Below are 12,628 nucleotides of genomic sequence, written 5' to 3' on the forward strand. Positions count from 1 at the left end.
GGATTGGGAGGCATGCCTTATGAGGATAGGTTGAGGGAGCTCGGTGTTTTCTCCCTGGAGAGACAAAGGATGAGAGGTGACCTGATAGAGGTTTATAAGATGTTAAGAGGTATGGATCGGGTGGATTCTCGGAGGTTATTTCCCAGGACTGAAATGGTCGCTACGAGAGGACACAGGTTTAAGGTGCTGGGGAGTAGGTGCAGAGGAGATGTCAGGGGTAAGTTTTTCACTCAGAGGGTGGTCAGTGAGTGGAATCGGTGGTGGTGGAGGCGACCTCGTTGGTATCTTTTAAGAGACTTCTGGATGAGTACATGGGATTTAATGGGATTGAGGGTTATAAATAGGCCTGGTAGGTAGGGACATGATCAACGCAACTTGTGGGCCGAAGGGCCTGTTTGTGCTGTAGTTTTTCTATGTTAAATGTCCAGATACCACCATTGTGATCTGTTAACAAATGTTAAGTAGGCAAGAATGTGGTTAAAGATCATTCACTGTCCTTTTCAGGCAAGTGATTGCACACATTTGAGAATACAGCAAGCAAAACAATGTTGGCAGATTGCCACACAGCCAAGTTAGACAGGGCAAAGGAGACGTAAAGGAGATCAGTGAAAGTAGATTACAATCAATTATGGGATGAAAATTGGTTAACATTGTGCAGCATGCTGATTCCACAGGGACACGCAGTGCCACAGGCGCCACAGGGAGCTGCTGTCTGTCCCAAGAAATTGCCAGCTCCAAGAAATCAGCGTGGTCTAGGTAACACTGCTTTGATGTAGTGTCGCGCAGATGGAATTTTAACCCAGCGCGTCAGCAAAAAAATACCGAGCTATGTACAATTAAAATTGAAAATTGGCAAAACGATTTTCTGGCTCCAAATTACCAGGGCAGAAAATATTACAATAGAACAATAACACGAAAGCCAATGGCCAGAATTTTGTGGCTGTTCTTGCCAGTGTGGGATCTTCTGGTCCTGATGACGGCAAACCCCCCCACCGTGGGCTCCCTGGCGACCACGGAACACGCAACGGGATGCGCAGAGAATCCCACCCAAAAGATACCCACATCCCTGTACTGAAGTTCTCCTCATTTGTTCTTTTTTTAAATCATTAAGTCATTTAAAGGCACCAACTGAGATGGTGAATGTCAAGAAGAGATTGAACCAAGCTATTACTTACATCGGCCAGAAAAATGTGCCAGCCTTTACTGCTTGATTGACAGTGGTCACCCAGATCTAGTGTAACACAGGAAACAAATCCGATAGGAAAAAAGTTACCGAGGTGACGTATTCTTATGAACATTAAATAACAAAGGTAAGCCTATTCTTATATTGCATGGCTCTTTATTTATTTAAATTGATCCTAATAGATCTTTCTCTTACCAAGCCCAGCATGGATCCTTTGAGAAGGTGGTGATGGTATTTTTTTCTTGAACATTGCAGTCGATATGGTAAAGGACCTCTAACGATGCTGCTATAGGGAGAGTTCTAGGGTTTTGACGCAGCAACGACAAAGGAAAAATGATGTATTTCCAAGTCAGGGTGGTGTGAGATTTGAAATGGGACCTGGGAGGTGGTGGCACCCCAATTGCTTGCAGCCCTTAGCTTCCTAGGTGGTAAACACAGCATTCAGAGGCGCTGTCAAAGAAATCTTGGCGAGTTGTTGTAGTACGTCCTGTAGCTGGTACACCGTATACCAATACGTTAAGTGATGGATGGACTGCTGATCAAGGGGATTGCTTTATTTTGCGTTGAGATTCCTGAGTGTAGTTGGAGGCCACGCTCAGGGGAGTAGAGAGTATTCCATCAAATGTTTGATCGGTGCTTTTTGGGTAGTGGAGAGGGATGCAGTGATGGACAACCTGTGGCCCAAGGAACACATGCGGCCCACCTGGATTCTGACTGTGGCCCAGAAGGCATTTTGTTGACCGTCGCCCATGCAGGGGGTTGCCACAGTCCACTGATTTCCGTCTGTACAGTTTATTTTTCCTAGCGCTATGGCTGAAGTGATACACGTGTAAAGCCATGACAAGATAAATGAGGTGCACGTTGATTGCACAAAACATTGACTGTGTGAGAGACGTGCGCTCTGTCCAAAGTGTAAAGGTTTCTTCTGTTTTCACAATTTGAAGTTGATGGCAGATGTATAAATGATTAACCATTTTCTATAACTTGACGAGAAATATTCAGCATGTATTGAATATATTTAATCTTATTCACGGGGTCGCGGTAAGTGCCTGGTTTCAATCTTGTGGCCCACTGAGATGAAGGGAGAGCCACTTGTGCGGCCTACTCACCAGCCTCGGTTGACTGTCACTGCTTTGGAGGGTCTAAAGGTGAGGCATCTGCCACGCAGGGCCCAACCTCTGATTGTATTGTATTTACATGGCTAGTCCAGTCATTCCCAGATGGAGAAATGTTTGGAGGCGTTCTACTTAAATTACCAATTAACTTGAGTGAATATTGCCCCTGGCCACCACACAGATACTTGGGCCTGGATTCAACCTCGAAGTGGGAATCTGGTCATTTCCTATCTCATGCTTGACAGTACTTTTCTCATAGATGGGGAGGGGGGGAATGGGCTGGAGTTGGAGCTGCCATTTCTGGAAGTGGTAGAAAGAGAGGCAGGCTGATGCCCAGGCAGCAAGGCCCAAAGGGATATCGACCTAGTTAAATGCTCATAAAACTGTCAAATAAAATTCTCAGCCCCTTTTAACAGTTGTCTAAAAGGCAATGGAGTCAGTAAGGACGCGATTGCTGCCGACGTGCTCGCTAATCTCACCCTGATCTGAGCTATATCACAAGTAGGCTTACATTAACGCTGCAATGAAGTTACTGTGAAGATCCCCTAGTCGCTACACTCCGGTTCCTGTTCAGGTACTCTGAGGGAGAATTTAGCACGCCCACCGTACCTAACTAGCACATCTTTCAGACTGTGGGAGGAAACCAGAGCATCCAGAGGAACCCCACGCAGACACGGGAAGAATGTGCAGGCTCGCAACAGTAAGAAGTCTCACAGCACCAGGTTAAAGTCCAACAGGTTTATTTGGTAGCAAACCTGGTGGCATTTGCTACCAAATAAACCTGTTGGACTTTAACCTGGTGTTGTGAGACTCCTTACTGTGTTTACCCCAGTCCAATGCCGGCATCTCTACATCAAGACTCCGCACAGACAGTGACCCAAGCTAGGAATCGAACTCAGGTCCCTGGTGCTGTGAGGCAGCAGTGCTAACCACTGTGCCACCCACAGCATGTGATACAGCAGTAGACGTAATACCAATACAAAGAAAGAAATGTGCTTTAATTCTGTATATTTTAAATAATAATCCTAATCTACAACGTGCCCCAAAGCACAAGTAGCTGTGAAGGTGTTAATAAACCTCTCAAAATGAAAAAAAGACCAAACTGCTCAGTCCAAAATAAAACTGACATTACAGTGTGACTCCATCAACTCTTCAAAAGAGAAGACAAGTTAATGTTTTATTGGAATTTGAAGATAAGTGAGTTCCTTTAGAAGATTAAACAAAACAAGCAAGGGTGGAGAGAACAATTGAATCTGGTATTTGTAATGCTGCAAAGAATCGGTTGATGGGTTTAATAACCTGTGATCAGATTTGATTTTAAACTAGTCAGCTGGCTCATATACAAAGATCAGGCTGTGAAGAGGTGAAAAGATGATTAACTGAGTAAAAATCTCCAAAATGGAACAAAGTAAACTGGAAAATAGACAAGCAGTCATGGTCGGAAACCGCTCGTGTCAATTTTTACAGCAGCTGTAGAATGCTCAGGAAAAACAATGTTTTTAAAGTTTAAAATCAGATTGGTTTGAACAGGGATCTAAGGATTGGTCTGGGAATACAGGGAATTTGAAGCAGGAAGCCAAGATTAGGAGCACAGAATTAGCAGAGAGAATCACATCTGTGTTTATTCTCCCCAGTACAGAGAAGCCATATCATGAGCATCGATATTAGGCCAGATTGGAGGAAGCACATTAAAATTGCTGCCTCACATGGGGTGTTTGGAGTTACGCGGGCTGTTTGAAATTACATGGAGAAGCAAACTGAAAGATGTTACTTATGTAAGTGTCTGATGACCACCCAAAAAGCAGGACCACTCAAGAGCATTTCATAACATTTTGGTCTGTAATGCACTGTCGGTTATCAGTTAACCTAATTTGAATTAAATATGTAATATTATATACCATGAAAGTTACATGTAAAAATATGGATAGGTGGCATGGTGCTACAGCGTTTAGCACTGCTGCCTCACAGCACCAGGGACTTGAGTTTAATTCCAGGCTTGGGTCACTGTCTGTATGGAGTTTGCACATTCTCCCCATGTCTGCGTGGGTTTCCTCTTGGTGCTGCACTTTCCTCCCAGACTCCAAAGATGCACAGGTCAGATTGATTGGCCTTGCTAAATTGCCCCTTAGTGTCAGGGGTATGAGCAGGGTAAATATATGGGGTGACGGGGCAAGGGCCTGGGTGGGATTGTTATCACTGCAAGCTCGAAGGGCCAAATGGCCTCCTCTGCACTATAGGGATTCTATTCTATCATTCTATGATGTCATGTACGTTCCTGGAAGTGCCTGGTGGAAACCATTGAGCTGAGTTACTGCCTTCTATATAACATGATGTGGAAATGCTGGCGTTGGATTGGGGTAAGCACGTTAAGTAGTCTCACAACACCAGGTTAATGTCCAGCAGATTTATTTGGCAGCACAAGCTTTTGGAATCTCGGGTTCCTTCTTCGGGTGAATTGGTATAAAACAGGTGAATTCTTCTCACCTGAAGAAGGAGCCTGAGACTCCGAAAGCTTGTGCTGCCAAATAAACCTGCTGGACTTCATCCTGGTGTTGTGAGACTTCTTACTGATGTAGATAACAACCATGCATCCATTATTCTATCTCAGTAATGTCCAACAAGAACAAAGAACAGCACAGGAAACAGGCCCTTCAGTCCAACAAGCCCATGCCGCCCATTTTGACACTCAGTGAGTGCCTTATTCAAGTCTTTCGTCGCTCATCGACGTTCTTGTCTACCTCTAGTGGAACTCCATTATAAGGGGGGGGCAAATTTAGGGAATTATAGATGTACGCCAGATTAAGGGAGATCCAATTCAGGGTCAATTTATTGACACCAATCAGTCTAAAAAGCACGTTTTTGGGATGTGGGAGGAAACCAGAGCACCCGGAGAAAACCCACGCAAGCACACACTGGTCCATTATATATTTTAAATCAATTGTCCCTGTTGTGCCCACGGTGAGTCATGGTGAATGTGATTCCTTGGACCATTTTCCTTCCTTTAATAACCCATTTCCTACTTCTATTAAATCCTTTATTTTCCCCATTCAGGTTACCTTTTTTCTCAATTATATTTTAATTTTAGGCAGACATTTCCGTATAGTACATCCTATGTTTCTGATGAGGTGTCTGCCCCTTCAGGTGATGTAATTGGTCCCAGCATCCAGGCCAACATTCATCCCTCAACCAAGTCACTAAAAAAGACAATCTGGTTATTGGGCAAGATTGACCTTCTGAGGGCAAGGAATGGATGTCTGAACCGTTTCCAATCCCATCCCCGCAGAGGCAGGGGATGGGGAGAGCAGTCACAGCCTCTGATTTGATGGGCTAAGACTATGAGTTGGGCGGCCAATTAGCGACCACAAGGGTGGGAACTGAAGCAGGACTAAGCAAATGGGTAAAATTACGGTGGGTGGGACTTTGCCGTTTGTAAATTAGCTTTCCACATTTCCCCTGCTAGCAAGAGGGGTGTAATCCCTGTTCCAACTGAGGTAGACTCAGAGCCCTACCAACAGTAAAAAAGTCAAGGTTCTTGGCCATTGTTAGACAAATAATTGAAAAGAACCTGTCTCAAGACAGAGAGAATTCTAGTCTCCGCAGCCAATTATCACAAGAATAGGAGTCACAAACTTCACACTTTGTCTTACCACAGCAATCAGTGGGATTGAAAGATCCCTACAATGGTTGACCTTCCTGTGGACCCACTTGTTCCTTCCACCCGTGAATCCAGAAGATATCAAACACTGTCCACACAGACCCACAAGGTCTTCAAGGAAAGGATAGCAGGACTAGAGGGCACAGCCTCAAGATAAGGGGGAGGGGGGTGGGTGCGCAGTAGATCGGAGTTGAGGAGGAACTTCTTCACTCAAAGGGTGGTGAATCTCTGGAATTCTCTGCCCGTTGAAGTGGTGGAGGCTACCTCGCTAAATATATTTAAGTCACGGGTAGATAGGTTTCTGATAGACAGGGGAATTAAGGGTTACGGGGAGAAAGCGGGAAAGTGGAACTGATCCACTTCAGATCAGCCATGATCTTATTGAATGGCGGGGCAGGCTCGAAGGGCTAGATGGCCTCCTCCTGCTCCTATTTCTTATGTTCTTATGTTCAAAACAGTTGTCCTCTGCCCAAAATAGAACAATGCAGATGGGATCCTAACAGCAGTCACATGGACAACTTTGTAGCTACTGTCACCTTTCTGTTCGATTCCACTCTATTCAATGTACAGCCAGACAAGAGAAAGGGTTGTTCAGTGGAATGAAAGCTCATCAGATTCGCTAAAGTGTGAGTAATCGGCTCCACCACATTGTAACTCTACCCCATGGAGTCTGACTGCAAACACTGCCACTTGCAGCAAAATAAAGTCAATTTAACATCATCCGGTCACTCCATATGAATTCCAACAGAAATTCCATTTTGGTGGGGGGGGGGGGGGCAGTTTAGGTCAGAGTTGTGGAGGAACGTCTTCACTCAAAGGGTGGTGAATCACTAGTGGTATTATCCCTAGACTATTAATCCAGAAACTTAGCTCATGTTCTGGGGACCCAGATTCGAATCCGCCATGGTAGATGGTGGAATTTGAATTCAATGAAAAAAAATATGCAATTATGAATCTCCTGATGACCATGAAACCATTGTCGATAGTTGGGAAAAACCCATCTGGTTCACTAATGTTCTTGAGGGAAGGAAATCCGTCATCCTTACCTGGTCTGGCCTACATGTAACTCCAGAGCCACAGCAATGTGGTTGACTCTCAACTGCCCTCCGGCAACTAGGGTGGGCAAGAAATGCTGGGTCAGCCAGCAACACCGATGTCCCATGAATTAATAAAAAACACTCCATACCAGACAACTGCTGTAGGGGCTGAAGCTAGAAGGGGCCCTTTACCGCGTATTCTGATCAATCTCCCACCTCCAGCCATTCTGGATACAGTCTGTGAGATATCTAGGACTATGGCCACTCTCATTATTGTTGCCAAGTCTCGATTCTGGTACTTCATTTCACCGATTGAAGAAGGTGAAATAGTCCACTGTGGACTGGTTTTTTGAGAAGTCACCTGCAAAAGTAAAGAACTTTGGTATCTGGTTGCGCTGTGACTCTCGAAGTGGAACCCACAATATGTACAGGGAGTACAGGGACCTGACCACTGCTGGTGCTGTCACTCAGTGTTACCGTGATATGGGAGCTCACCACTGTGCCCGGGCTCACTCCATTCAGAAAAGATAGCATAGTGGCTGCCCAGCGAAAAGGGCCACTCACAATGACAAAGACACTTAGAACATAGAACATTACAGCGCAGTACAGGCCCTTCGGCCCTCGATGTTGAGCCGACCAGTGGAACTAATCTAATGACCCTCTAACCTAAACTATTCCAATGTTATCCATATGCCTATCCACTGACCATTTGAACGCCCTTAAAGTTGGCGAGTCCACAACTGCTGCAGGCAGGGCATTCCACGCCCTTACTACCCTCTGAGTAAAGAACCTACCTCTGACATCCGTCCTATAATTACCACCCCTTAATTTAAAGCTATGTCCCCTCATGTTAGCCATCACCATCTGAGGAAAAAGGCTCTCACTGTCCACCCTATCCAATCCTTTGATCATCTTGTATGCCTCAATTAGGTCACCTCATAACCTTCTTCTCTCTAATGAAAATAACCTCAAGTCCCTCAGCCTTTCCTCGTAAGACTTGTTACAAGCAAACGTCTTCCATCTGAGGCAAAGTGCAGCCCTATCCTAATGTAGGGCATCTACCAATCAGAACAAGTTGATCTCCGCTTGGAGCTGTGGAAATATGGAAAAATCTGGGGCCCCCTTGGAGACCCGCAGAACACAAAGTGTCCTCTCACCCTGTAACTCACTCACTGGTTACCAGGAACAGCACCTCATCTATCATTCCAGATCCCTCTCCTTTGTGATCAAGTGTAGCTAACTCCAGATCACAAAGCCAAACCCAACTGCCGGGAGCTTTCCCAGCCTCCCCCCGAAACCCACACCGTTCCCAGAGCAGCAGCTTAATGCTTTCCACACTCCTCCCACAAACACCACACTCTCTGCTTGTGCACTGAGTTCAGAAATCATGAATGGAAATGTATCCTGCGTGCCTCCACTCAGTAGTTTGATATTGATATATGTTCATACATTCTCAGGTGGAACGTGTGTGTAAAAATTGTGAAAAATCTTTCCTGAAAGAACTGCGTGAGAGTGAGTAAGAGTATGAAATGTCTCAGAGGTTTACAGAATGGAAACAGGCCCTTCAGCCCAATTTGCCCATGCTGCCCAGGTTTTACTACTAAACTAGTCCCAGTTGTCCACATTTGGTCCATATCCCTCTATACTTCATCTTACCCATTAACTGTCTAAATGCTTCTTAGAAGATAAAATTGTACCCGCCTTTACTACTGCCTCTGGCAACTCATTCCAAATACTTACCACTCACTGAGTGAAAAAATTGCCCCTCTGGGCTCTTTTGTATCTCTCCTCTCTTACCTTAAACCTATACCCTCCTAGTTTTAGACACCCCTACCTTTGGGAAAAGATGTTGACTATCTAGCTGATCTGTGCCCCTCATTATTTTATAGATCTCTATAAGATCACCCCTCAGCCTCCTGCACTCCAGGGAAGAAAGTCTCTGTCTATCCCGCCTCTCCTTATAACTAGTAAATCTTTTTTGCACTCTTTCTGGTTTAATAATATCCTTTCTATAATAGGGTGACCAGAACTGTACATAGCATTCCAAATATGTGACTTTGTGTGTGATGTGCGTCAATGTGTGTGAGAGACGAGGTGTGTGCGTGTGGTGTGACCGTGAGTGTGTGTGAGTCTGTGTGCATATCTTATATTATGTCGAGAGGAATAGATAGGGTGGATTCTCGGAAGCTATTTCCCAGGGCTGAAATGATCGCTACGAGGGGACACAGGTTTAAGGTGCTGGGAAGCAAGTTCAGAGGAGATGTTGGGGGTAAGTTTTTCACTCAGAGGGTGGTGAGTGAATGGAATCGGCTGCCGTCGGTGGTGGTAGAGGCAAACTCGCTGGGGTCTTTTAAAAGACTTCTGGATGAGTATATGGGATTTAATGGGATTGAGAGTTATGGATAGTTCTATGGCTTGGTAGGTATGGATGTGATCGGCGCAACTTGTGGGCCGAAGGGCCTGTTTGTGTTGTAGTGCTCTATGTTCTATATGGTGCTTTTCATGACCTTAAGGTTTCACAGACAATTGAATGCTCTGGAAACGTATGAAACATGATATTGGCTGAGCAATAAATGTTGGTCAGAACATTGGGAGAGGTGATCTGTTTTCCTTTGAATTGTACCAGAGGATCTTTTACAGCCAAATGGGCCTTGCTTCAATATCTCACCTAAATAACAACACCTTCGCCAGCGCATCATTAACGTGACAGCCGAGATTCTGTGCTGGAACGCCTTGAATGGAGCTAGTTGGTTAACAAGATACTGGCTCAGACGGTGAATGTTACCACTGAACCAAAACCAAGAAGTGCCTCACCATCACGGAAGGGCCCAACCATCAGCAGTTGCTTCATCAGTGACCTTCCCTCCATAGGGCCAGAAATGGATGCTCACAGATGATTACCTAATGTTCAATACCATTCACAACTTCTCAGAGACTGAAGCGATCCATACGCGGCAAGACCTGGACAATATCCAAGCTTGGGCTGTTAAGTGGCAAGTAACATTTGAAACACATAAGTGACAGGCAAGGAGCATCTCCAGCAGGAGAGAATCTAACCATCACCCTTCGATACTCAACAGCATTAACATCACTGAATTTCCCACTATCAATACGCTGGGGTTACCATTGACTAGAAACCAAACTGGACTAGCAGCGTAAATACTGTGGTTACAAGAGCAAGTCAACAGGTCCATTATCTACAAGACATAAGTCAGGAATGAGATGGATTACTCTCCAATTGTCTGGATGAGTGCAGCTCCAACAGAATTCAAGAAGCTCCACACCATCTACAACAAAACATTTCACTTAATTGGCATCCCATTCATCACTCTATCCATCACTGATACATAATGGCAGCAGCGTGTACAATCTACAAGATGCATCACAGTAACTCATCAAGGCTCCTTTGACAGCACCTTCCAGATCTGCGACCTCACCTCTTGACTTTATCCCTTTCCTTTCCCCCTATGGACTCTATGAACGGTATGTTCTGCCCGTGTAGTGCACAAGAAACAATGCTTTTCACTGTATCCCACTGCATGCAACAATGGTAATCAAATCAAATAAAATGACACGTGGAAAGATCACCAGCTGCGGGTTTCCCTCCGAGCCAAACACCAAGCTAATGTGGAACTATCACACCATCCCTTCACTCTCATGGTTCCAAATCCTTTCTAACAAAACTGAAAGTGTAGCTACACCAGATGACCTGCAGCGGTTCAAGAAAGGGCAATTAGGGACAGAATGTTGGCCAGGCTAGCAATGCCCACATCCCACAAAAGAATAATAAGACGTTGAGTATGATAGATTAGTCCAGGTAAGCCTCTGAATTCAACAGTTCAGAATTAATGTGTACAGATCAAAGAAAATCCTGCTATCTTTCATTTTCTTTCTTTTAGTTTGGTTATGAAATGTTAATCAGACATTTCCGCTGGAAGATAAAAGTGCAAATTAGGAGGCAAACTGTTCTACTTTCTCCAGCCACAGTTTCAGAATAAGAGACACTCAGAACTTACTGGCTGTCCTCCCCACCATCGAGGATTTAATTTTTCTCTACCTCGAAGATTGAAATTGGCATCAAACACAGGATCATACATCAGGTTGCCAACGATTCCGTGTGATTCAGGATAAAGTCCCTTTGTGTGGAAAAACCAAAGCAAATTGATTAGATGTGGGTTTGTGGCTTGTCAGAATTTACACAACCTTTTCACACTAAGTCATTTCACTAGGGAAAACATACAGCTAAAAGCCGAACACAGCAAGTTAGTACGGGAACTCAAAGCTGTGTTTCTGAACTATTTATGTAGTAGCAAAGAGCAGGAAAACTAACATTTGTGTTTGCTGGCAAAGAGAAAACAAATTTTAAATGAGTATAATATCCTAACATAATTTCTTCCTCATATTTCAGTTTCCAATCTATTGCTCATTCACTAATTTCACAACCTGGGCTACATGCTGCATGTAAAATGTGCCGAAATGTGAAAAGAGGGAAAAAAGATATTGACACAGCATTAATGAAAACACTATTGCCATTAAGACCTGAATCCCATATATTTTCTTTCCCTACACAGACAGGGTCTCTACTATTTCACCACATTAAGGCTTGTTTATCAAAAAATTAGTTTAAATCAGGGTCAGGAACATAGCACTCAACAAGAAGGCAAAAACTGAGAAGAAAAAGGGTAATCAAGATGGATTTTTTTTCTCTACTTTTCACAGAAGCCGCTGGCCTGGCTCGTTTCCAGCTCCTGTTTAAGCTTCATATAGTCACAGAGACCTTAAAGTGCAGAAAGAACCATTTGGCCCATCGAACCTTCAACAACCCCACCCAGGCTCTATCCCCATAATTCCACATATTTGCCCCACTAGTCCCCCAGGGTAATATGTGTCATTTTAAAAAAAAAAAGCAAATCTCCAGATCACTATTCTGACCAGTTTTCCATCCAATAACTATCTCACTGAAGCCATAAACTGCAGAAGGCAGCATGACACCAGGGGTGCCTGCAAGTCTCCGGTATGTTGGTACCCCCGTATGCCCTCTATCCAACACAAAAGTTATCATAACTAAGCCTAACGCATCCTCACAGCAGGGACCAGTGGCAGCAATCAGAGCAAAAAGAGACAAATGAAAAAACACCAGAGACAAAGCAACAGGTCTGTCAGCTGGAAGAAAAGGCTAAGAAGGTTCATTAGGCTGATACCGGAGATGAGGGGGGTTGGCCAATGAAGAGAGACTGAATAGACTGGGTCTGTACTCGTTGGAGTTTAGAAGGCTCAGGGCGGGGGGGGGATCTTATAGAGACATATAAGATAATGAAGGGGATGGATAGGGTAGAGGTGGAGAGATTCTTCCCACTTAGAAAGGATAGTAGGACTAGAGGGCATAGCCTCAAAGTAAGGGGGGGGGCGCAGTTTAGGTCAGAGTTGAGGAGGAACTTCTTCACTCAAAGGGTGGTGAATCTCTGGAATTCTCTGCCCGTTGAAGTGGTGGAGGCTACCTTGCTAAATATATTTAAGTCACGGGTAGATGGGTTTTTGATAGACAGGGGAATTAAGGGTCATGGGGAGAAAGCGGGAAAGTGGAACTGATCCACTTCAGATCAGCCATGATCTTATTGAATGGCGGGGCAGGCTCGAA

The 12,628-nt window shown here is 44.6% G+C and overlaps 1 protein-coding gene across 2 annotated transcripts in view; it reads right to left on the reverse strand.

Moving 5' to 3' along the window:
- enpp2 (ectonucleotide pyrophosphatase/phosphodiesterase 2) overlaps positions 1-12,628 on the reverse strand; it is a 108,048-nt gene that overhangs the window by 54,427 nt on the left and 40,993 nt on the right. For both annotated transcript variants that reach the window (XM_080193588.1, XM_080193587.1), the window contains exons 9-10: positions 11,007-11,126; positions 1,176-1,231 (exon numbers count right to left, since the gene is read on the reverse strand). In XM_080193588.1, coding sequence (XP_080049714.1) covers positions 1,176-1,231; positions 11,007-11,126 — 176 coding nt within the window. The remainder of the gene's footprint in view (positions 1-1,175; positions 1,232-11,006; positions 11,127-12,628) is intronic.

This window comes from Carcharhinus amblyrhynchos, chromosome 8, assembly GCF_965287045.1.
Source record: "Carcharhinus amblyrhynchos chromosome 8, sCarAmb.v2.hapA, whole genome shotgun sequence".
Taxonomy (NCBI): domain Eukaryota; kingdom Metazoa; phylum Chordata; class Chondrichthyes; order Carcharhiniformes; family Carcharhinidae; genus Carcharhinus; species Carcharhinus amblyrhynchos.